At 40.8% G+C, this 24258-nt stretch overlaps 3 protein-coding genes across 6 annotated transcripts; all 3 read right to left on the bottom strand.

Annotated features, from left to right (window-relative positions):
• Window positions 1–112: 112 nt before the first annotated feature.
• LOC101900980 (uncharacterized) lies at window positions 113–4600 on the bottom strand. Its single transcript, XM_005187887.4, is given in 8 exon segments — window positions 113–415; window positions 493–970; window positions 1032–2390; window positions 2392–3000; window positions 3063–3296; window positions 3364–4101; window positions 4169–4341; window positions 4402–4600. Coding segments are annotated over 8 exon segments (3816 nt in total). The 5' UTR covers window positions 4442–4600; the 3' UTR covers window positions 113–230.
• Window positions 4471–14048, bottom strand: LOC101901154 (uncharacterized). 2 transcript variants are annotated; one of them, XM_005187888.4, is made up of 9 exons: window positions 13908–14048; window positions 12320–12430; window positions 12087–12259; window positions 11017–11766; window positions 10724–10960; window positions 10220–10661; window positions 9129–10157; window positions 8749–9069; window positions 4471–8692 (listed from the first exon to the last, which is right to left on the bottom strand). In XM_005187888.4, the coding sequence occupies exons 2-9, from the start codon at window positions 12408–12410 to the stop codon at window positions 7887–7889; spliced, it is 3849 nt and encodes a 1282-aa protein (XP_005187945.2). In that variant the 5' UTR covers window positions 12411–12430; window positions 13908–14048; the 3' UTR covers window positions 4471–7886. The 2 variants fall into 2 exon arrangements, with proteins under 2 accessions (XP_005187945.2, XP_011294330.2); XM_011296028.3 differs by lacking the exon at window positions 13908–14048 and having other exon boundaries at window positions 12320–12491.
• A 65-nt stretch (window positions 14049–14113) lies between these two features.
• On the bottom strand, window positions 14114–23589 carry LOC101901324 (uncharacterized). Of its 3 annotated transcripts, none has more exons than XM_059132337.1 (9): window positions 23565–23589; window positions 20285–20401; window positions 20053–20225; window positions 18097–18837; window positions 17109–17342; window positions 16596–17037; window positions 15515–16543; window positions 15134–15454; window positions 14114–15062 (listed from the first exon to the last, which is right to left on the bottom strand). In XM_059132337.1, exons 2-9 carry the CDS (start codon window positions 20325–20327, stop codon window positions 14257–14259), a joined length of 3789 nt encoding a protein of 1262 aa, XP_058988320.1. In that variant the 5' UTR covers window positions 20328–20401; window positions 23565–23589; the 3' UTR covers window positions 14114–14256. The 3 variants fall into 3 exon arrangements, with proteins under 3 accessions (XP_058988320.1, XP_058988319.1, XP_019893881.2); XM_059132336.1 differs by having other exon boundaries at window positions 23456–23574; XM_020038322.2 differs by lacking the exon at window positions 23565–23589 and having other exon boundaries at window positions 20285–20556.
• Window positions 23590–24258: the final 669 nt, after the last annotated feature.

Raw genomic sequence — 24258 nt, 5'->3', positions numbered from 1 at the left:
CCTTAGGTTTGGCACAAAACCTTTGTATCTCTGCGAAATGTGAACTGTTTTAAAGCTTCGATAAAAAGGAAATACTCAAAAGCAGGGACGAGTTATTATTACAAGCTCCGTACTCGGTTCTTAAAACTCAATGACGAGTGTTTGTTTATTTTTTTAGCAAAACCATGGACTAATGGTGGGTAAAGGGACAAAATATACAAACATGTTTGTACAGGATTTTTTCATGACTATTACATTGATAAGGTCATCATATCCACACTGGTGCCGGCACTCAGAAGAATGTACTCGGGTGTCATGGGTGCATTTAGGGTGATCCATTTCTTTTCAAGACCGGCATCATCACGAGCAGATTGTATGGCTTGTTGGAGAGCAAAAGTTACGTTGATGGCCAGACAGATTGAGGGCTCGCCAGTAGCTGGAACGCAAGCACATTGCAAACATTAACGCATACGATTTTTGAAACTGAGTTGTTTTGATCCTCATGAGACTTACCTTTCGACCTCATAAAACCAGCCTGATTCGGGCTCTTAGCCAAAAGCTCGATACGAAAATCGATGGGAATATCTTTGGCACCGGGTGGCTTGTAATTCCACGTGCGATTAGTCATCAGTTGACCCGTTGCTTTGTCTGTCACACAAAGTTCACTGGTCCAGTAACCAAGGCCCATTATAAACGCACCCTCCACCTGGCCTATATCAACATTGGGATTCAGACTTTCGCCGGCATCTTGAAGAATATCAACACGTTTCACCAGATAGTTGCCGGTCAGCATGTCCACCTCGACCTCGGTCAGGCCCAAGCCACACACGGTGTACGGGTCCATGTCGCCAGCCTTGCAACCATCGCTAGCTATTAGATTTGTGCAGCGCATGTGCGCTAAATTGATGATGTCTTGCCACGAGGGATCCTTCAATTCCTCCCTGAAGGGCTTAAGTCTGTCCAACAAGGTATTGCAGCACTTGCGCACCGCCTAAGGAAACATAAAAGATGAAAAGCCTTTCCCAAACACAAAAATCAGATTTGCCACTTACAAAGCACACAACCTCACTGCCGACCGATCCACCAGTGACCATTGCGTTTGCACCATTAATGGTGGTGCTACTCTCGACACGAATCAGATTAAGTGGAATATTCAGGATGTGAGCGGCAACTTGGGCAATTTTCGTATTCATGCCCTGACCCATTTCGATGCCGCCGTGGGTGATAACAACGGTGCCGTCCCCGTGGTAGATAGCCACCGTCGCCGGGATTTGTCCGAAGTATCCTACATGATATTCCATGATAGCCAGTCCGAGGCCTCGTTTGATCCAACGATTGTTTTTGTTGAAGTTTACTACGCCCGCCCTCCGCTCCCTGTAATCTGTCGATTCTATGAATTTTGGAAGCATTTCAGACAGCTTGTGACCCGCAATTATGTTGGCCATACGTAAGTCCAAGGGATCCATGTTCAATCGGAAGGCTACATGCTCCATTATGTTTTCAATTAGGGCGATGCCTTCAACGGAACCAGGTGCTCTGCACGCTATGTTGGATGGAGAGTCCGTGAGCACCATGTAGCCGTCCAGAATGAAGTTGTCGTTGGTGAATTCGTAACAGTTTTTCGACAGCAGCACTGTGTGGCCCATGGGAGACTCGTTGGGACAAAAGCCAGCATCTTCGTAGAAAGAAGATACCAATTTCACTATTTTTCCCGAGTTGCGTACGTAGAAGTCGTAGTCGATGTGACAAGGCCAGCGTTTGCCAAAGGATTCCATTGCAGATTCTATGGATTGGACAAAACGCACCGGTCTATTCAGCTTATATGCGGCGAGCGCGGCAGCACAAGCGAGGAAGTTGCAGCGAGTGGCCTTGCCTCCGTAGCCACCACCCAGACGATGAGTTTTCACCTGAACTTCATTACTGTGCACACCCAGCATCTTGGCCACAATGTCCTGGGTCAAATCCATGAACTGTGTTGCCACATACAGCTGAAGGCCACCCCCGGTTGGAACGGCCACTGTGGTATGAGGCTCCAAGAAGAAATGATATTGCAGACCCATATCCAACTCGCCTTTGCCGCTCACATCAAAGACTTCAGCGTTCGCTTTGTGAGCATCAATTGACGTCCCTGCCTGCGTAGATTCCGACTTGATTTCATGTCGAATTCTATCGGACGCAGCAGCTGCATTCAACACCTCCTTTAGCGTGGATAGTACTTCCGTGGACCCACCTTCATATGTAAGCTTCACTACTTCAGCAGCTCTGTTTGCCAGAGCATTGGTCTCGGCCACAACAATGCCAACTGGCTGGCCATAATATTTGACTTCTCCATCCAAAAACAGGGGTTCGTCTTCCATGAAGAAGAAATTGTCCTTAACGGCGACGCGATTACCTCCCTGGCGTATGTCCTTAGGCGGTGAAGATAGCCACAACACCTGGAAGGGCCAAGGCCTCCTCTGTGTTAACATCGGCAATTTTGGCACCAACCTTCTTTGCTGTGAAGAAGGCAGCCCACAGCTGTTGGCCCTGTGGCGGCAGGTCGTTCGAAAAAACAGCTTCTCCAGAACATTGAAGTAAGCCTTCGTGTTTGAGGGTGGGCTTTTTTAGAGGCAGACAACTGTCGTGAGTTTCAAATGTTTGTTTTCCTCTGGAGACAGGCCTCTTGAGAACACCCCCGCCGGATGCGAAAGAGGCGCAGATATTCTCTGCCGGCGCATGGCCCAATAAAAATTTGTAGAATAGACCATGCGCCAATGTAATCCTGTATTCAGGAGATGGTTCGGGCAGAACAAATGTAGCCTTGATTTCACCCCTGAGTGTAGCTAATGCCATCTGAGCTGTTTGCGCGTGGAAAAGTGGTTTGTTCAGCAAACTGTTTTCTAATTGTTTAGCCCTGACAAATTCTGGACAAAGTCCACCATATGAAATCCGAGCTGATTTAACTATAAAGTCCGGATTCTTCACTTGAATAAGAAATGCGGCGTTGACATAGGCATGGGCGTTCTGGGCTCGGGGCATAATCTGTAAAGACAAATTCTTCAGTGTATGTACCGCAAGAGCCTTTGACCTGTTGATTTACTTACCTTGTAAGATCCGAACAGATATTCTTTGCTGTCGTACGGTTTCAGTATGAATGACCGGATAATTCGTTGGCTCATCGACATTCGTAAGTATTCCGACAGCGACACAGTCTGCAATTGATCTACGGCACTCTGTAGAACCACTTGGACGTCAAGAGCTTCAAATACCACATATATATCAGATGGAAAGTCCGGATGTTGGTGTTTAATAGCCAGATTGCCGGCCAGTGTGCCCATCTAGATGTGATTTGGTTTAGTTAAAGCTGTCAGAAGTTGGATCGGAATCACATAAACAGTTACTTACATTTCGCACAGGAACGTTGGCAATCAAATCGAAGTGGTCCCACACTTTTGAACAATACTCGAAGCCCCTCAGGGTTGACGCCTTCCTAAATGCCGCCATGGCATCGGAAAGGCTAAGATTGGCACCTAGTTCCAGAGTATCTGATGTTATTTGGTATCCATGTAGCTCACGAAGGCTATGCATGTCGACGAATTTATTGATTCGCAATGGACGCCTGTAGACGCCGTGACCGGTGTTGCCGGAAACCAACATGTAGTCATCGTCCTGGAACTGCCCCAAAATAGAGAATAGCTCCTTCACCGATTTGGGCCAAAACCATCGTTCACCGTTAATGCAGTTGAGCTCTACTAATTTGCCCTTGCAGGAGCCGCTGCACGATTGACCGGTCTTTGGACACATGAGCTTCGAGAGATCTTCGATGTCGCGACATTCTTCGGGAACTTCGATATCACTGTCCACCGCGAACGATTTCATTGCATCCAGTATAGGTCTGTAGCCAGTACAGCGGCAAATATTGCCCCCAAAAGCATTCTCCACCTCTTCCATGGTAACTTTACCCCTGCGCTCTTGCAACAGGCCGTACATGTTCATCACAAACCCAGGCGAACAATAGCCGCATTGGGTGCCGTTCATAGTGGCCAACCTCTTCTGGATAGGATGATAGCCGTCCCGTTTATTTCCCAGACCTTCGCTGGTCGTTACCTCCCAATCCATGCACGAGTTTAGCAAAGTTAAACACTAAAAGCGTAAAAATATCCGATCCTAAGGAACTCGCTGTGAATGCATGAACAAATTCTGGTCTTACCGAATTCACGGCTCTCGTTCTGATCTCTCCAGAGACAGGATCCTTGTTGGTCACCGTGCAAACACACACGCCACAACCGCCTTCCTGGCACATGAATTTGGTACCCGGCAGTCCAGCATAGTCCCGTATGAACGTGTTTAACGTTATGTCGGCCGGCAACCTAGCTAAGTCCACTGAACAAAGTCGTTATTGTCAGAAACAGTTTCGGAGCCATCGAATCGCATTACACTTACCGCTATACTCCCTCCCGTTTATTGAAAATGTAGTCAACATCCTCCTTGTCCTTTTTCGGTCGTTGTCTCAAAAAAAAAAAAAAAAAACGCTCGGCAATTTCACAATATTATGTTATAGTTTACTGTTATGTAACACTTGCGATAACTAAAAGTGGGTACTTTTCCGTAGCTGCGATCCGTAACGACTGACCGCTACGATGTGGGAATGACTTCCTGATTAGGTGAAATGAATGGTTTCGTTCTGGAAGAGAACGGCGAATTGCCGTTGGCCTATCGCTGCCGAAACGATCAAATGCCGTTTTGATTATTTATTCATTAATGGTATATCAAACAAGATAACAACGTTCTATCTCCGAACGATTAGTTTGTCAACATTAGACCGGTTTTTTTTGGGGGGAAACATTTTGAGGTCGTCATGGAACTACGTATTCGATTTTTTTTTATATAGCCAGAGCATTGATGAGTTAGAAAGCCGTTAAACTGATTTGCATTTGATATCAGTCCGTTGATGACAGCCCTTAGTTAGATTAAGACATTTTGCAGAGCGATAACAAACTAATGGGCAACAAAGATTATTTATACTCCTCCCACCAGTCGCCAAGTAACCACAAAACATAATTTGGAAAATTAGGAAAAACGGCCGAAAAACTCTAAGATCAACAACAGAATAAGTAGTCTTCATTGGGCTTCGTTACATAATATGTAGCAATATCACATTCATCTGACACGCTCTAATGTTAAAAAAAAATTAAACAAAACACGAATAATGTAGGTTTGTAAATATCTCTTAGAATTCACTATCAACTAGTCAAACTATTCTCATGTTACCAGATCGGAATTGTCAAACGGGGAAGATTCGTATCAATGCGAACCGCGCCTTAAATAAGTTCATGTATTTGGTTGATTGATAAGGTACTGTTCTTACAGATACTTATCCTTGGTATCGACTAAATCATCGAAGATACGATAATAGAAATAAATATACAATAAGAATGCCCACGTCTATGGTCATTTATTACATTCGATAGAAAAAAATGACGTTGTCGGACAAATAAATCGTTTTTCGTTAATATAAGTTTCATTTCAATATGAACTGTCCAATGAGCAACAGGCTAGACCATGCATAATTTACTGAATTTATGTTGCCAAATTTTATATTGGTAATATGGTAATGAACTGGCTACCCTTTGGTTATCCATTTTCGATTCAGACTCTGTTTGCAGAAATACCTCCGATTCATTTGAGGAAATTAATAACAGATTATTTTTGTTTATTAATTTTTTGAACTAAAATTAAGATGTCACTTTATGCAGTGCAATAAGATAATAATATCATAGACAAATAAAGGTACAGACCATGATAGAAGAATACAGGTAGATGCATCAACGCTTGGGAATATTGATATGTTAAAAAATGTTAAAGTTTTTTTCCGAAATTTTTAAAATTTTATATGTTTTCCTATATGACACCCATCGGAGGTTATTATGATATGCATTTTTTTAACAATTTTACAAATTTGAGTAATTCTCATTCATAAATTGCAATTCCAAAATTGGTTGCGACTACCTGTTTTCTTCTACCATTGTACAGACTAAAAAGTTGTCTCATCTGTTATCTTTGAAAAAAGTGATTCAATAGATGTCGTGCATGATGTGGGAGGGCTTAAATATATTCACTCATTTCCCTCTCAAAAAAAGTAGCGAGTGTTTTTATGATTTATTTCGTCTGTTCCAGAACTGCAAGAATGTGAAAGTTTTTACTACGATAACCGATTTTCCCTTCATAATAACGAAGGAAAAAATGGCAAAACTGGTAGATTTTTGCATGTTCTGGAACAGAGCAATTATTATTTACAAGCCATTTGTTTACATTTATATTATCCAAATATTTTGTGAAATATAAGAATTTACAACTTGAATAGTAGAAGTCGAGTGACTTTACCGTCCCAGTGCTCATCAGTGCTCAGTGCCTCTGTCGGGTGGGGTAAACGTTAACATTTTTAGTCCATACCTTTATTTGTCTCCAACGTTGGTGCTTTTCCAATGGGAGTCTAGGTACCTACAATCCATTCACCAATCACGACATCTGGCATCATTTGTCGGTCGAACATTAGTTGTTAATGACTTTCATCACATTTTGTTGTTGTTGCTGTTTTCAGTACTACGCTTTATATTTCAATTCTAAACAAAACAATCGCCGTTCAAGAGAGTAGTCCCAAGTATGCTCAGGAGAAGAATGAAGATAGCGTGAGTGGGCAGCACTTGAATGAATGTCAATGTCATGGCGATGGGAGTGTAAAATGTTTATTTTGAACACGACACTTGTCGAGCATTCCGGGCACTGCTATCTTCCAGTTAATTAACAATGCCGCTACATTATACACAATATATACTTTTTTGCACACTCGAAGCAACTGTATTACATACGTATCTCCCATATTTAATTTAAATTTGAAAAAAATAACGTCGTAAATAAAAACATGTATAATAATAAAAACTACAGTGGAAGTGTGGTAGGTCTCTGGTCTCAGATAATAAAAGCAAAATAGCAATCAGTTTTATGATTTTATGGTCTCTCTCAAAGAGAGGCGAAAAATATACAAACCGTTAGCAAATGTAGGACAAATCGAGAATAGAAGTTGTTTTTCCCCAAATAAAGTGGCTACCCAAAAATGTGGACTTGTGTCAACCATTGTGAGCCCCATTCGTAAAGAATTCAGAACTGTTTTCGTGGTGTTTGACACCATGAACTCAAAGTCGACTATCAGATTTCCATTCATGTTTTCATGGTGTGCTCACATTAGAGCTTCTTGTCATTGATATTATTCTCATCATGTATGGCATACCTTCCGATTTACATCTTTAACAATTTCCAATCGAATAAGTTACATTTTCATGCAAAAAATACTTTTTAATGAAGGTCCACGATTAGCTTCCACCTAGCGGATTCTTCTGATATTCGATATTTTAAAGGTTTCACTCCTTATCGCCAACCGGAATTTGACATTTTGATTTTTCGATAGATATTAATGGGTCCTGCGAATATTTGCAATATCGGTCAAAACCGGTCTCATGTGTCTGCACCGGACTTAAACAAATTTTCTATTTATTTACATATTTTTTTATTTATATTCCATTAACACAGTTACCTAGCCCTTAGGGCCATGGACGGTTCCAAGCACTTCTATACATGACTACTCTAATCTGGAGGAGGAAGTATTTAAATGTCTTAAAGGGTAGAAAACACCCCCGAAAAATAATTCGTTTTATATCAAGAATTTGTTATATATCTGCTCAGAAGACTGTATCTGAAAAATATTCAGAGTTTTTCGGTTCTGACCGATAACAGCTTAGTGAGTTTAATTTTCAATTGGTTTTTTGTTTCCTCCCGATCATTGGGATTAAAATGTGTTTATTAACAACTTTGTTAGTGTTTTACATTTGACGTACTGATAGACCGTCCACCTTCCATTCGCCAGTCAAGTTCTATTCCAATGAAAACGATGACACCTCGTGACCAGCACTCAGAACGATTTGTTCTGGTGTAGTGGGTGCTCCCAGACGTAACCATTCCTTCTTAAGGCCAGCGTCTTTACGCGCTGACTGCAGAGCGTGCTGCAGGGCAAAAATAACACTTACCGCCAGACAACTTGGCGGTTCTCCTGTGGCTTTGGAACGCATAAATCCACCCGTATTTGCTGACCCCTTCAACATCTCTACGCGAAAGTCGATGGGAATATCCTTGGCTCCAGGTGGCTTATAATTCCAAGATCGGTTGGTTAAAAGTTGGCCTGTTTGGCGATTGTAAATCAACTGTTCGGTTAGCCAGTAACCCAACCCCATTACAAAGGCACCTTCAATCTGTCCTATGTCCACGTATGGACTCAGACTTTCGCCGGTGTCCTCGAGAATATCAACCCGTTTCACCACATTGTTGCCCGTCAAAATGTCCACTTGTACTTCGGTGAGGGCCAGGCCGTAGATGTGGTAATTGGTCATGTCGCCACTTTTGTAGTGGTCACTAACTATCAAATTAATGGAACGACTCCATGCAGCACCAACAACTTCCAACCATGTCGCATCTGATTTGAAGGAGTCTTTTACGGGCTTGAGACGATCATTGAGTTTGTTACAGGCACTGCGGACTGCAAAGCATAGACTTTCACTGCCCACCGAGGACGCGGTGACAGCTGAATTGGCTCCGTTAATGGTATCACTTGATTCTATTTTTATCAAATCCATCGATACACCCAAGACATAGGCGGCCACCTGGGCCACTTTTGTATTTAAACCTGCAAAGTGAAGATTCATTAGGAGAAATTGTTCCATATACTTGTCAGAGGCATACCTTGTCCCATCTCTATGCCGCCATGAGATATAACCACCGAACCGTCGATGTGATAAATAGACACTGTGGCACTATACTGGCCAGTGTATTCCAAAGGAAAGTCCATAATGGCCATGCCAATTCCTCGTTTCAGCCAACGACTGCCTGAATTGAAATCATCAATTTCCTTGCGCCTTTGCCTGTATTCGGTGGACGATAGGAATTTCGGCAACAACTCTCTCATCTTGTTGCCTTCTGCAATGTTGATCATACGGGCATCGGCGGGATCTATGTTGGCCTCGAAAGCAATGTGATCCAAAATATTCTCTATCATGGCTATACCTACGGAATCAACAAACCTCAGAAATATGGAACAAGTATCTTCATAGAAAATGTCTGACCTTCAAGCGAAGCCGGAGCTCGACACCAGGCCGAACTGGCGGCATCTGTGAGCACAGCATTGCCCTCCAGTTTGTAGTTGTCTGCGGTAAATGCATAACAGTTTCTGGCCGGAGGAGAGGCGAACAAAGTGATCGGATTTTCGTTAAGGGTACAACCTGCATCCTCATAGAAGGTATTCCTTAAGCCCACAATTTTGCCATCGGCCTTTATGTGGAACTCGTAATCTGAACGGCAACCCCAGCGCTTCCCATTGCAATTCATCATCGATTCAATGGTTTGTACAAAACGCGCCGGGCGGTTGAGTTTGAAGGCGGCCAGGGACGCAGCACATGCCACTGCATTGCCTCGAGTTATTTTGCAACCAAATGTGCCACCCAGGCGTCGCACTTTCAATTGCACTTCTGCCGCTGTGATGCCAAGCATTTTTGCGATGGCAGCCTGAGTATGGTCCATCCAGTGGGTTGCGGACCACACCTGCAGGCCTCGTTCGAATGGCACTGCAACGCAAGTGTGCGGCTCCATTGTAAAGTGGTATTGCAACCCCATCTCAAATATACCCCTTGTCGTGATATCTGCTGTGGCCGTCAATCTGATCTCCTTCAACGGCGAAGGTCGCAGGCAATGGATTCGCTCTAGGCGGTTATTGGAGAGGACATCATGAAGAGTTGGCATTATGGCATTCGTACTCTTCGAATAGAGAACCTTAACTTTGGTGGAGGAATGATTGGCAATATCCGAGCTCAGGGCAACAACCATTCCCAATGGCTGGTCGTAGTATTTCACCACATCGGAGCAAAAAATTTCTTCTGACTCGTAGCGGAAGGCGGGATCGACAAATGAATTTATTCCCGGTATATCCTTTGCCGAATAAAAGGCAATTACTCCGGGGACTTTCAAAGCGTCGGAGGCATCAATGCGTTCAATGCTGCAGCCCACTTTGGTGGCACCGACAAAGGCACAATAAACGGTGCTCTTGGACGTAAGGATGTCGTTCATGTACGTGGCTTCGCCGGAACACTGTATTAAACCTGTAAGCAGAATCGAAGCATGGGGTGAGGTAATGCAATGCTGTTTTATTTGAAACGCTCACCTTCTATTTTCTTAACGGCTTTGGTGACTGGGTAAAATTTTTCGTTGGTAGCAAATATTTGAATTCCTGAGGATAGTTCCCTCTTCAACAAGGGCCCCCCACTTCTGAACTCCGGCTTTACCTTATCTTCGGGGCCAGCTTCCAAAAGGAACTTAAGCATTAGACCACAAGCCAGTTTACGGCGATAGTCCGGCGATGCTTCTGTTAAATTTTCGTTTGGCTGTACGCTTGTCTGCATTTCGGAAAATATTTGTTCGACCACCCGTTTGTCGTGGAAACACTGTCCCCTGAGGATACCTTCAACGGCTGAGGCGTGGACGAAATTTGGACTAATGCCACCGAAACATATGCGCGAATTTATAACCTGACTTGTTTTCGGTTCCAATTCTAAGAGAAATGCAGCATTCACATACGCGTGAGCGTTCTGGGCACGTGGCATTATCTAATAGAGGACATTGTTGTCGTTGTAACCTCTCTGAAGTGTTGGTCAAAACTTCAACTTACCTTATAAGATTTGAAAATAAATCTTTCAGTTGGATACGCTGGCAATTCGAAGCTGGTCACAAAGGTCTTCGGCGTCTTATGTACGTAAACATAATTGTAGAGTGACATCGTTTCCACCTTGCCGTCGGGACCGGTCACCTTTACCTGGGCATTTAATGCGTTAAAGGTTATGAAAATGTCCGAAGGAAATTCGTGATGCATTCTCTTAATGGCGATGTTTCCCGCCAACGTTCCACTCTAAAATTATTTGGATGTTACTAAAACGTGGTCCTACATCATTTGCATGTACTCACATTCCGAACAGGCACATTTGCAATTAAATCGAAATGCTCCCAAAGTTGTTGGCAGTATTCGAATCCCGTTTGCTTTGAGACTTCCTTGAAGATTTCCATGGCTTCGCTGAGGCTGATGTTGGCGCCCAATGTTACAATGTCATTTGTCATCTGCCATTTCTTCAAATCCGCAATCTCATTGATGGCAATAAAGTGTTGCAGAGACTGAGATCTGCGATACACACCGTGGGCCGTATTACCCGCGACAAGCATATACTCAACGGCCGAATCGATCTTAGATAGTATATCAATTAGTTCCTCCAGTTTTTTGGGCCAATACCATTGGCATCCGTCGTAATAGCTGAGTGAGAGCTGAGTTTTCGACGCATTGGCACATTGACCATTGCATGTTTGATTGCTTTTAGGGCATTGTTTTGTTACTATATCTTCGATATCCTGGCATTCTTCCGACAGGCTAATCGTGCTATCGCACGCAAACGATTTCATTGCATCCAATATTGGTCTGTAGCCCGTGCAACGACAAATGTTCCCTCCAAACGAATTCTCAATTTCATCCATTGTGGGCTCGCCACTTTTGGACTCCAACAAAGAGTACATATTCATCACGAATCCCGGAGTACAGAAGCCACACTGCGTGCCATTCAGTTGAGCCAAACGTTTCTGTATCGGATGGTATCCGTCGCGCTTATTGCCAATGCCTTCGCAGGTCAGTACTTCAAGGCCGTTGCAAGTGTTCAGCAAAGTGAGGCACTGAAATGTTCAGACATGTCAAAACACAGAAGATCGCTTGGAACAAAATGTGAAGACCATCCTCGGGGTCCTCCAACAGTACAAATATATATATATAATTATAACAACTCGTCTGAGTATCACTATTTGCATAGAACGCAGATTACAAATCGAAAACCTGTTATATTAAGCATTCTAATGCAAACGTCTATATTTGGCATTGTTGCCGTAAAATGAGTTTGAATATATGTGTGTGTGTGTGTGTATGTTAACTCGTTAGAGCTTAGGACACGGCGATTATTCATCAGCTTCGATTTTTCGTCTAGCTTACAAATACTTACAGAATTGACAGCCCATGTTTTAAGTTCCCCCGTAACAGGATGCCTGCCTCTGATAGCCACTACGCAAGCGCCACAGCCGCCTTCCAAACACATAAACTTGGTTGCAGTCAATTGTGCCTGATCCCGGATGAACGTATTGAGAGTTATATCCGCCGGAAACTGCACAAGGTTAACTGAAAATGGAAGATTGCCTTCTCAGTCTTGGCCTCAGAAGACTAAAAGCAGACATTTACCGGAATATGGGATTCCATTTATTTTAAACGAAATGGTCGCCTCTGTGTCTTCATTGTTGACGATGGCAGATTTGCTTGTTTCACTGCCCATTGTCCAGTACGATTTGTAAGCTGTGATCGAATTAAACTCAAAATAAGAACTGAGCAAACAAAAGTATAAATCTGAACATTCAGGTATTAAAAAAATGATTCAGACAATAATACAGGAGCTATAAATTCAATTTAGTTGCAAACAACGAAATTAGAATTAAGTAATTAATTGAAACAACAACAACAGCTATATCATGTTGAGAACCTGATCATTCGACTGAAGCTTTGTCAAGAAGCATGGGAGCAAATATTAAGGTTAATCAATTCTTTCTTCGTTCTAATAAGGCACCTTTTTGATAAAGGCATTTTGGTTGGTCCGAATCAAAATTGGTGTGTCTGTGTGTGTTATTCACCGTCACAGAAATTTCAATTTTTTTGCACCTATATTCTTCCACGAGGTTGGTATGACAGAATAATGTAAATTCATGGACATTAGTAGGAAACATCAACACAACACCTTAGATACATTTTTTTAATGTAAGCGGTTTCCAATGTGGACTTAAATTATGGTGTTTTTCATGTGGCCATGCTTGATTTTCACATTTTAATTTCCATTGATGACACCTTCGCAGCTAAACAATAAGGTAATGCAAACAATTAAATATTGTGACGTGCCAATATTGGACTACATCAACTGCTTTCTTCACTGTATATGAGAGGATTGTGATAATTCTTAGAAAATGTAAAAATGTGCGTGAGGTACCAGATATAGTCGTTCCGTGTATTCCATTTTCTTACTTCATCTGCTACAGATACAAATATTGGCATGGGCAAAATTATAAGAAAATCGAACATCGATATCCAATTTAATGCGAAATCATAAATTCCATATTCGTCTCAGGTTTCTAGCTGAGAGAAATGTTTAGATATTTTGGTAAGTTGTAAAGAATCGCTTACTTGTTTCGAAAGTTATGATAGATAAAATTATTAAAGCTTATGATCCTTTGTGGGACTGAGATACCAGAAGGTCTCGGCAGATTTCTGTCATCTTCACAACAGATCTTGTGTTGGCAAAAATGTTTGTATGTGCGAAATTTGAAGAGAGTTGGACGCTTACTTCGATTTATTTGAGCGTATATAATAATATTATGTATCATATACGATGGATCAAGACGATGTACCGAGTTTGTACCAAATCTGATACTCCGTTAGAGAGTTATCGGGCGCACCAGCCAGCCTGACAGACCGACATCGCTAGATCGACCCGAAATATCCTGAAACAGATTTGGTCCAAAGAGACATAGTACCTAAAACCGTTATTTCGATGAGACAGGGACTGCCAAAATCAGTGAGAATATAAATTTACAGGTTTTTGCTGAGTTCACCAAATAATCTCATAACCCATTATTTTAACAAGACGATGTCACACGAAATAAATATTAATTCCTTGACCATGAGTATTTTGATATTTTTCTAAATTATTTCATCAGAATTTTCAGGGTTCGTCGACGGTTTGTACAATTTGGAAGTATTAATTTTTGTCATATTTTATACTCACCTTATATGGTTAACAGAATATAATGCCCAAAATATGTGTCGCGTTAAGTGTGTCTGTCATATATTCCGTATTTTTAATGGGGTTTTTAATTATTAGCCGATTTGTAATCCTAAGTGCGAGTTTTTTCTTTCTTGTATTTGCACACGCTTCGATAACCTATTACCACTCTGGCAAATACGACGCAATAATCCAACAAAGCAGAGGAATAAAAGCAAATAAATTTATTGTTTATACATTTATATGTGTGTGTATGTGTATCAACAAATTAGAGTAAGACCATAAGATTTGAGCCCAATCACCATTCTATTCTACGTGCGGCAACATCGCTAAGCTTCTTTACGGATACAACTTATTCCAACGTGTAGGTGGATGTGTCGTTGCCAGCGTTCAAGACAATCGTTTCGGGCGTTGTGGGAGCACCTAAGCGAACCCACTCCCTCTTGAGGCCGGCATCATTGCGGGCCGATTGAATTGCATGTTGTATGGCAAATATTGCGCTGATGGCTAGGCAACTGGGCGGCTCACCAGTCGCTTTCGAACGCATAAATCCTGCTGGATTAGCAGATCCTTGCAGCTTTTTAACACGGAAATCTATGGGAATGTCTTTGGCACCTGGAGGTTTGTAAGTCCACGTACGGTTTGTCATAAGCTGCCCGGTTTGGCGATCGTAGACCAACTGTTCCGTTAGCCAGTATCCGAGACACATCACAAAGGCCCCTTCAATTTGCCCAATATCTATGTAAGGACTTAAACTTTCGCCCGTATCCTCCAGAATATCCACTCGCTTGATCAAATGATTGCCAGTCAGAATGTCCAATTCGACTTCGGTAAGAGCCAGACCGTAAATGTGGTAGTTCGGCATGTCACCTTTCTTATAGTGGTCACTTGCAATCATGTTGATATTTTTGCCCCACGCTGTCTGCACCACGTCGACCCACGACGCGTTGTCCTTCAATGAGTCCTTTACGGGCTTCAGGCGGTCGTTTAGTACTTCGCAGCATTTACGTACGGCAAAGCACAAACTTTCACTTCCCACCGCACCACCGGTGACCATCGAATTGGCACCATTTATGGTATCACTTGATTCGATTTTTATGAACTCCAAAGGGATTCCCAAGACATAAGCGGCCACCTGTGCAATTTTAGTATTCATGCCTAAAATATGCGGAGAAAGGGCGGGGGTGTGAATATACGAAGCTGAGAGCAAAATACACATTTTTTCCTACCTTGACCCATTTCAATTCCACCGTGGGAGATAACAACGGTGCCATCCGTGTGGTATATGGATACAGTTGCTGGATACTGGCCAAAATAGAAGATGGGGTAATCCATTATAGCGATGCCGAGTCCCTTCTTTAACCACCGATTTTTCGAGTTAAAATCGTCGATTTCCTGGCGTCTCTTCCTGTACTCCGTAGAGGCAATAAAGCGTGGCAACAGCTCCTTCAGCTTGTTGCCATCCTCAATGTTTGTCATGCGAGCGTCAGCGGGGTCTATGTTGGCCTCAAAGGCAATGTGCTCCATTATATTCTCAATCATGGCAATACCTTCAGAACGAATTAAAGATCTTAAAAATGTTCGCAAAAGGAAATTCTATTTTTTCTAACCTTCAACCGATCCTGGTGCACGACACCAGGTGGAGCTGGTGGCATCCGTCACGACCGCGTTGCCTTCGATCTTCAGATTGTCTTCTGTGAATGCATAACAATTCTTTGCACAGACGGTAGAATGGTCGTCAATGGGGTTTTCATTCAAGGTGCAACCGGCGTCTTCGTAGAAAATGTTCTTCAAGCCCACAATCTTGCCATTGGCCTTGATGTGAAACTCGTAATCCGAACGACAACCCCAGCGTTTGCCATTACAGTTCATCATCGATTCAATCGTCTGGACAAATCGGGCGGGACGGTTCAGTTTATACGCGGCCAATGATGCTGCACAAGCCACCAGGTTGCCCCTACTGATTTTGCTGCCGTAAGCACCACCAAGACGCCTGACTTTCAACTGGACGTCAGCTGCCTTGATTTGAAGCATTTTCGAAATAACCGCTTGTGTATGATCCATCCACTGAGTTGTGGCCCACACCTGCAGACCTTGTTCAAATGGCACTGCAACACACGTTTGAGGTTCCATTGTGAAATGGTACTGCAGACCGATTTCAAAAATACCCTTGCCCGAAATATCTGCGGCCTCGGACAACTTGATGTCCTCGATCTTCGAAGGGCTAATACTGTGAATTCGCTCCAGACAATTGTTGGCGAAAACGTCTGGTAGTGTCGGCATTATCACCTCGGACCCTTTGGAGTAAATAACTCTGACCTTGGATGCGGCGCGGTTTGCAATATCACTACTCAATGCCACGATCATGCCCAAGGGCTGATCGTAATAACGCACTGTTTGTGAACAGAATATCTCTTCTTTCTCATAGCCGAAACCCTCGTCTACATAAGTATTACTTCCCGGAATGTCTTTGGCAGAATAGAATGCCACAACTCCAGGAACCCGAATAGCTTCGGAGGCATCGATTTGTTCGATGGTGCTGCCAACCTTGGTGGCTGTAACAAAGGCACAGTGCACAGCATTGTGGGGTGTCAGTGTGTCGTTCATGTAAGTAGCTTCGCCGGAGCACTGGATGAGACCTGGGAATAGGTTTGGATGAGTGCGTTGTCAAACTTTCAATCATTACCTTACCTTCTATTTTTTCAACTGGCTGAGTGACGGGGTAGAATTTTTTCTGCGTATCAAAGGTCTGAATACCCGATGAAAGCTCTCTCTTCAAAATGGGACCTCCACTGCGAAATTCCGGCTTCACTTTATCTGCGGGTGCACTCTCTAAAAGAAACTTCAACAAAAGACCGCAGGCCAACTTGCGGCGATAGTCGGGGGAGGGGTCGGGCAGGACCTCATTGGGTTGCAGCGCAGTTGCCAATTCTGCAAAGATTTTCTCCACGACAGATTTTTCATAAAAACACTGCCCCTTAAGAACTGCCTCCACTGAAGAAGCGTGGACAAAGTCTGGGCGTATGCCACCGAAGCAGAGACTGCAGGTGTTTACAACGCCCGTTGACGATTCTACCTCCAGCAGGAAAGCGGCATTAACAAATGCGTGAGCGTTTTGAGCTCGAGGCATTATCTATGCATTCCAAAAGAGAAGGGTTGGAAGGGTTAGGTAGTTGTTGCGTCGGGCGTACGCCAGTGGCTTACCTTGTACGACTTGAAAATAAAGTTTTCTTTAGGGTACGCCGGTAAATTGAATGAAAGGATTACTGTTTTGGAAGTTTTGTCTCTGACATAATCAACCAAGGACATGGTTTCGCGCTTCTCGCTGGAATAACCAACAACGACTTGGGCGTTTAGGGCCTCAAAAGTCAGGAACACGTCCGATGGAAATTCTTCATGTTCCCTTTTGGTGTAAATGTTGCCGGCCAATGTTCCAGTCTGCAATGGAATCAGATATTTTAATTTAACTTAAATTGCAATCAAATTCAAATATATTTAAGGTTTTGTTGTCGATAATTAGTTCCATTACAGGCATGCATCAGAGTTCGGAATGAAATAATCCATATTTTTCATGTATTCCCTCTTTCACTTCTATTGAATTGCATTAATTCGACAATACGACAATGCTGTTGTTGCATTTTAACACATCATTTGTCGGAGCCGTTACATGTCAAGCAAACACTACTGTAGGTGATGCACCAAAAATACGAAAACATTCGAATGATTCGTTTACTATTCGTTGACATTCTAATGCAGTGCAACGAACAATCGAGGTCGAAATATAAAAAAAAAAAACTTTTATAATTTTTGTCGAAAAAAAAAAAAATAAATAAATTAGAAATAAAATATTCGGCAAGAAAACCATTTATCCTTAAATCAAGCAACAGTGCGATCATTCGCATGATTCGATATGGTGTCAATGATTTTGTGAATGAGTGTAAAATGATTTCGTTGTATTCTCTTCTGATGAATGGTGTTGTGTGCTGTTGTCAAGAAATGATGTGAGATGATGACAATATGCAATATTTTTGTATCGCCGTTCAATCCGAACTCTGGTATAACTCAAGCACACAACATTCAGTCCAACTACATTGTTATTGTGAACTCATCATTGCATCGACCGGAACGACTCAGGCGTGCCGTGACGCAAACACGACATGCAATCAAACCAATTTTACGCTCGTCTACTTACGTTTCGCACGGGAACGTTTGCAATCAAATCGAAGTGGTGCCAGAGCTGTTGACAGTATTCAAATCCGGGTTGCTTTGAAGCCTCAGTGAATATGTCCATTGCCTCGGTGAGGCTGAGATTACCACCCAGGACTAAGCCATCCTTGGACAAGTCATGTTTCTTCAAATCAGCTATTCCATTTACGTCAATAAAATGTTTCAACGAATCCGATCGACGATAGACGCCGTGAGCCGTGTTGCCAGCCACGAGCATATAGTGTTCGTTAGAGTCTATTTTCGAAAGCGTGGCAAAGAGTTCGTCCAATTTTTTTGGCCAATACCACTGACTGCCGTCGGCGTAAAGTAGAAATTCTAAGGACTTATGACATTGACCCGCGCACATTTGTCCAGTCTTCGGACACTTCTTGTTTGTAAGATCCTCGATATCTTGACACTCCTCCGGTATTTTTATGGTGCTGTCTAAAGCAAACGATTTCATTGCGTCCAAAATGGGTCTATAGCCAGTACAGCGACAGATATTGCCACCGAAAGAGTTCTCCACTTCATCCATGGTTACTTTTCCATCCTTCGATTCCAGCAAGCTGTACATATTCATTACGAACCCTGGTGTACAGAACCCACATTGAGTTCCATTCATCTTGGCCATTCGCTTTTGTATGGGATGATAGCCATCACGTTTATTGCCAATTCCTTCACAGGTCGTAATTTCCAAATCGCTGCACGTGTTCAACAGCGTTAGACACTAAAGAGATGATAGAACAACAATGTGGAACGCTCAAATAAATTTTCTTGTAGAACAGTTTTAAGATCACTAAATTAGAATTGATTATCAGACAAAGATTTATTAAGTTTTAAGGGAATTTTGAAATGTACGCCGAAATTATCTTCTTCAAGTGAGAATAGTACGGAAGTTTGACAGCAATTTCTACTAACAGAACCAAATTGAAAAAAATAGAAATTTGTAATTTAATTTTAGAGGACCTTTTTTTCTAAATGGAATAAAAAAATATATTCATTGTTCCGTGTCGATATACCCATGGTACAATGAAGACAAGGTAGGCCATAGCTGTCACCTGAATACGTTTTCTATTGGTACTCTTGAAATGTCATAACATGTATACGGTTTTTTTGTGTATGTGTTTCTATTCTTATAAATAATAAAAAAAATAATTAAAAAAAAAAAAACAAAATTCGGTTAAACTTAAATTCATATTCCGGTTTTTGGGAAGAACAAATGTTTCCGTTTTGGGATTAGAAAGGAAAAAATCCAAGGCGTTTCATTTGTTTTTTTTTTTGCGATTTTCTTTCATATAAAAATATCGGGAGAAAAGTGTAAAAAATCAAACATGTTTTTCAAATTCAATCCTTCTGCCATACCTTGCCAACAATTAATTTCTATAAAACTACTTTCGACAAAATTCGAAACCCAAAACAAAATTTTCAATAACACATTCGTCACCCTGAAAGTTCGCAAGTTCTCTGTGAATGTTTCGCAGCGACAGCGTTTGTTCTTCAAGCAACCGCAGCTTATTTAAAATCGGTTGGTAATAAATGGTATGAGATCAAGGAATAAAAAAAATTAATCTAAATTTCATGGATGTATTTTGATTGGAACCGAATCGGGTGAAAGATATTTAAATTAAATAGCAGTCACTTAAAGGTATGATATTGTCTTATTTTTTACGTACTTCATTAAACTCACACTACTACAGGTTTACCGGAAAGAAAGTAAATTTTTAGGAGACAGAGAGAGAGAGAGTGGTTCCATTTAGGAGTGTTATTTGCCTCATTCAACTACCTTCTTTCCCATAAATCCCACTTTTATTTTCTATTAACTTTGCTCTTTTGCTTTTTTGAAAGTGGGAAACAATATAACGATTGGGTAATTAATAATTTTGTTAATTCAATAAAAGTTAAAATAATTAAAGAAATTATTTTTGGTTTTCTGTACACTCACCGAATTGACGGCCCATGTTTTCATATCACCAGTGACGGGATGTTTACCCGATACTGACACAACGCAGGCCCCGCATCCTCCCTCCAGGCACATGAATTTGGTAGCCGTCAATTGGGCATGGTCTCTAATGAAATTGTTTAACGTAATGTCGGGAGCCAGAGTTGAGAGATTCACTGAAAACAGAAAAAATGTAAGATCCCCGACGTTTTGTTTAAGTACTGATCGGACACACCTGTGTATGGAACCCCATTTATCTTGAAAGTAGTTGTAGCCATCCTCACAACTCAATAGCTCTTGGCGGTGTCAGCTACAGGTATGCAAGAGTAACTGGAATTTGCTGTTGTTGGATCTGCAAAAGGTAAATTTACTTAACCGAAATGCCACAACAATCCGATTGGAAGTTGGTGTGTTTGTGAGACGGTTGGAACTTGTTCGCTGCACGTTCACTTAAAAACTAAACAACTAAAAGCTAAAAAACTATAAAATTGTATTTTCGTTTTGAAACTGAAATGTAATTTGTATTGTAAACAAACGGATAGTGCAGGCACACTGGGTTTTTTGTTAGACAGCTACAAAATTTTATCTTAATGTCTACAACAAAAAATAATCAAATAAATAAAAAAAATATTTGTTAGCGACAATTCTCTCCACAGAAGTGCAAAACGTCATCACGCCATTGTTGTGCGTCGTTAACTGAATGCGATTGACCTAATTTATTAAATTGTTGCAACAGTGTTTTGGGGCTTTCTGCATTTGTTTGCATTTGAACACACATAATGCAAATACATCGGCTGGAAGCACGCCGAATATTTCAGCTCTGGAAGCACTCATAGACCCAAATATTGAGAAAGAGGAATCCTGATTTATATAATTGATAAGTAACAAGAAAAAAGTAAAATAAATAAAAATCATTGGAAGTCACTGTGCACGATTGATAGATTACATTTTAAAATTTGCAAACTCATTGTTTGTATTCTATTCACATCAAACGTGACATGACAAATTTCGACATCAAATTATATAGCCTGCGACTGCGAGAAACAAATTCAATGGAGTAATTATTAGAATATTTTACTATGTGATGAAATATTTTGTTGTTGAAAAGGTTTTTGTTTGCAAAAAAAAAAAAAAAAAAAAAATATATGTAAATACCCATCTCCACCATGGTATAATTATTACAGGTACAGCAAGTCCCAGCTGATTGGATTCTATAGTAATACTACTGCCAAACTCGATACGACATTTTGTGATTTAATTCCATTTCTTGATATACAATAGGTATACCCTTTTTTGATATAAAATTTCACTGCAGGACAATGTGAACACATTTTTGACTAATAATAGAAAAAATCGCCGTTGTACTTAACAAAACGCCAAAGGCGATGGTTCGGAAACTCGATACGACATTTTGTGATTTAATTCCATTTCTTGATATACAATAGGTATACCCTTTTTTGATATAAAATTTCACTGCAGGGCAATGTGAACACATTTTTGACTAATAATAGAAAAAATCGCCGTTGTACTTAACAAAACGCCAAAGGCGATGGTTCGGAAACTTTTTTGTGGTTAAGGAACAGCGACACCTCGTTAGATAATATATTCGTATATTTCATGTTTCCTAAAATTGCAAAATGTAGAATACTGTACTGTATGTATGCTGTTTGGTTTCAACTTGAAAGGGATGTTGCCTTTTCCGCGATTTTCCAGCGATTGCTTGAAGTGTTGAGAAATTAGGACCAACAGCTAAGAACTATGCATTCAGGGGAATGATGTGAGTGAATGCATTAAAATTACATATTTTAAGAAGTATTCTTCTGCATTTTCAATTTAATGAACCAAATTCCAAAAATGTATATTTTTGAAATTTAAATAATTTATTGAAAATTAATTATTTTGTTTACATTTTTGGACATATAACTCTGACACTTGTATTACTTACAAAAACAAATATGTATGTGGTTGTTGTTACGATTGTTGTACAACAACACTTGGTGTTACCCGTATTTTTCTACCATGCATCTCCACAAGGAAAAAGTAGTTCTGTTATCGCTTTGTTGTCAATAGGAAAGGTTGCTCAACTTCGAAGAATCGAGGATAATGCGACTCTGTACCGGAGTCTTATAGTCTCAAATATATTTTCCAACATTTAACAATTGGTTTTGTTTGTTGTACTTTTCTCACAGAATCACTGTATTGGGGAAAACCCACAAAATATAAGTGATATATTGGGGTTTCTCCACAAAATCGAATCCAAAATAGAGGGACAGTGTTGTGTTATCGCAAAATAATACATTTTGTTGGCCGTTAACCTGGAAATTATGCCTTTTTGTTACATCAAAATTCATAATAATTTCAAATTATTTTCATTTTCGTTCAAAACAATACACACACAAACTCTGTATATGTTTTGAAAGGAAAAAAATATTTATTTATGCCACCATGTTGTACGTGGTTTTTACAAAAGTACGATTGGAACCAAACTACCGAAAAATACTAATGCCTGTTCTTACATTCTTTACAGGTATCTCTCTTTTTACTCCTTTAATGCCTATATTTTGTTCAAGAAAGTTGCTGGTGACCCCTAACTATGCCCTCAGTCATATGGCTAAAGATAGTGTATATATCATTTAAAATAATGGTTCTAAGCTCTAGGTCTCTTTGCACGAAATTCGTATCGGGACATTTTGAGTTGATCTAGCGATAACTCTTGAAGAAAGTGTCCGAGTTTACCAAACCTAGATCTAGGGCAACATCGGTCAGCTTCTTCTGGTCCAAAAAATATATACATTTATGTCATATAATATGGAGGAAGTAATCAGAGGGTCAGGTTCGAAAATGGCCAATATTGTTCCACACCATCGTAACAGCTCCCATAAAGGGACAACATTTTTTTAATAATCAGAATATGTTTAAATGAACAGACACATGTGGAGTGAGGACCATACATCTGTCAGAGGAACAATCTGATACGTTCTAATTTGTTTTCACCTGTACCTTGGATTGGACATTTGTTTGTATTTCTCATTGTTGTAACCATTATTTTACACTCAGGCAAGCACGATTTCATTCGAAAGTGAGTGTCCGTACAACCGTAGATTTTTCACACTAAATTTCCTAAATTTCCACTGTGCAAGTCTTGCCAAATTACTTAAATATTTGCGGAATCGTTTGTTTGTTTTTTTGCTGCACTGAAACAGCGCTCGCCTCGTTTTTTACTATCCCCCAATTATTGTTGTTTTCATAAATCCACTCATTCGATGCATTCATTCGCACAGATTTATGTCCCATTCATTTCACATAACACAAAAAACATTTCAGCTGATCGCGGCCAAATCGCGGGTATTTCATTAGTTTGGTGCTTCCATTAGTTTCCAATTATTACTGTGTTAGAATTACTCACGTTCCAATGCTAAGAACACTGCTAGCCAACCGACCTCCGTTTGGGAAGAATTACACAACAGACTGGACAACTGTAGGTGCGGAATTGTAGAATTTGTTATTTGTTATACCTCGTCGTTGTTGGTGAAGCGAAAATGTCCGATGTTTCTTCTCTTTCCAAAATGTCCAGTCTCTGCAGACACCGACTGTAAGACTGGCGACAGCCAACTGCATGGCATTTAAAGTTGCCAAAAGCTCTGTGGCACGGTGACCCAAAGCCATGACAAACGAAAATGAAAATAAATTTTTAGTCAAATCATTCATGTATTATACAGCTCTTGTTATCGTCGTCTTAAAGCAAGACATTTGAAACCTTTTGCCAACCACAACACAAACAACAAATGTGAGGAATAGATAATAGGTTCGTAGGTGTTTGTTATCTTTCAAATTATAATTCATTCGGGCTCTCCGTTATCTCACTGGGCCACTGTTAATGAGCATATGCGTGTTCTACGAAATTGTTGTATTTCAACTAAAAAACAACAACTCACAAAACGAAAACAACAAACTCGTAAATGCTCCAAAGGCGAAACAGTCGCAGATAAAAGTGTTACACCGCAATAAACTTTCTGCTGGGTCTTACGATTAACACTTTACCACCAATCAGCGCAATGATTACTTTTGTGTCGTACCATAGTTTCAGATTTTTTACCTTCATGTAGAAAGTATTCAGTTCTAATTATAAAATTTATTAAAATCATAAATAATTGTTGTTATTGTGTCCTGCTTAAGATTGAACACATGTGAGTAGGAACACATGTACCA

Source organism: Musca domestica, unplaced genomic scaffold (genome assembly GCF_030504385.1).
Source record: "Musca domestica strain aabys unplaced genomic scaffold, Musca_domestica.polishedcontigs.V.1.1 12, whole genome shotgun sequence".
NCBI lineage: Eukaryota > Metazoa > Arthropoda > Insecta > Diptera > Muscidae > Musca > Musca domestica.
This window is presented reverse-complemented; position numbering and strand designations above follow the sequence as displayed.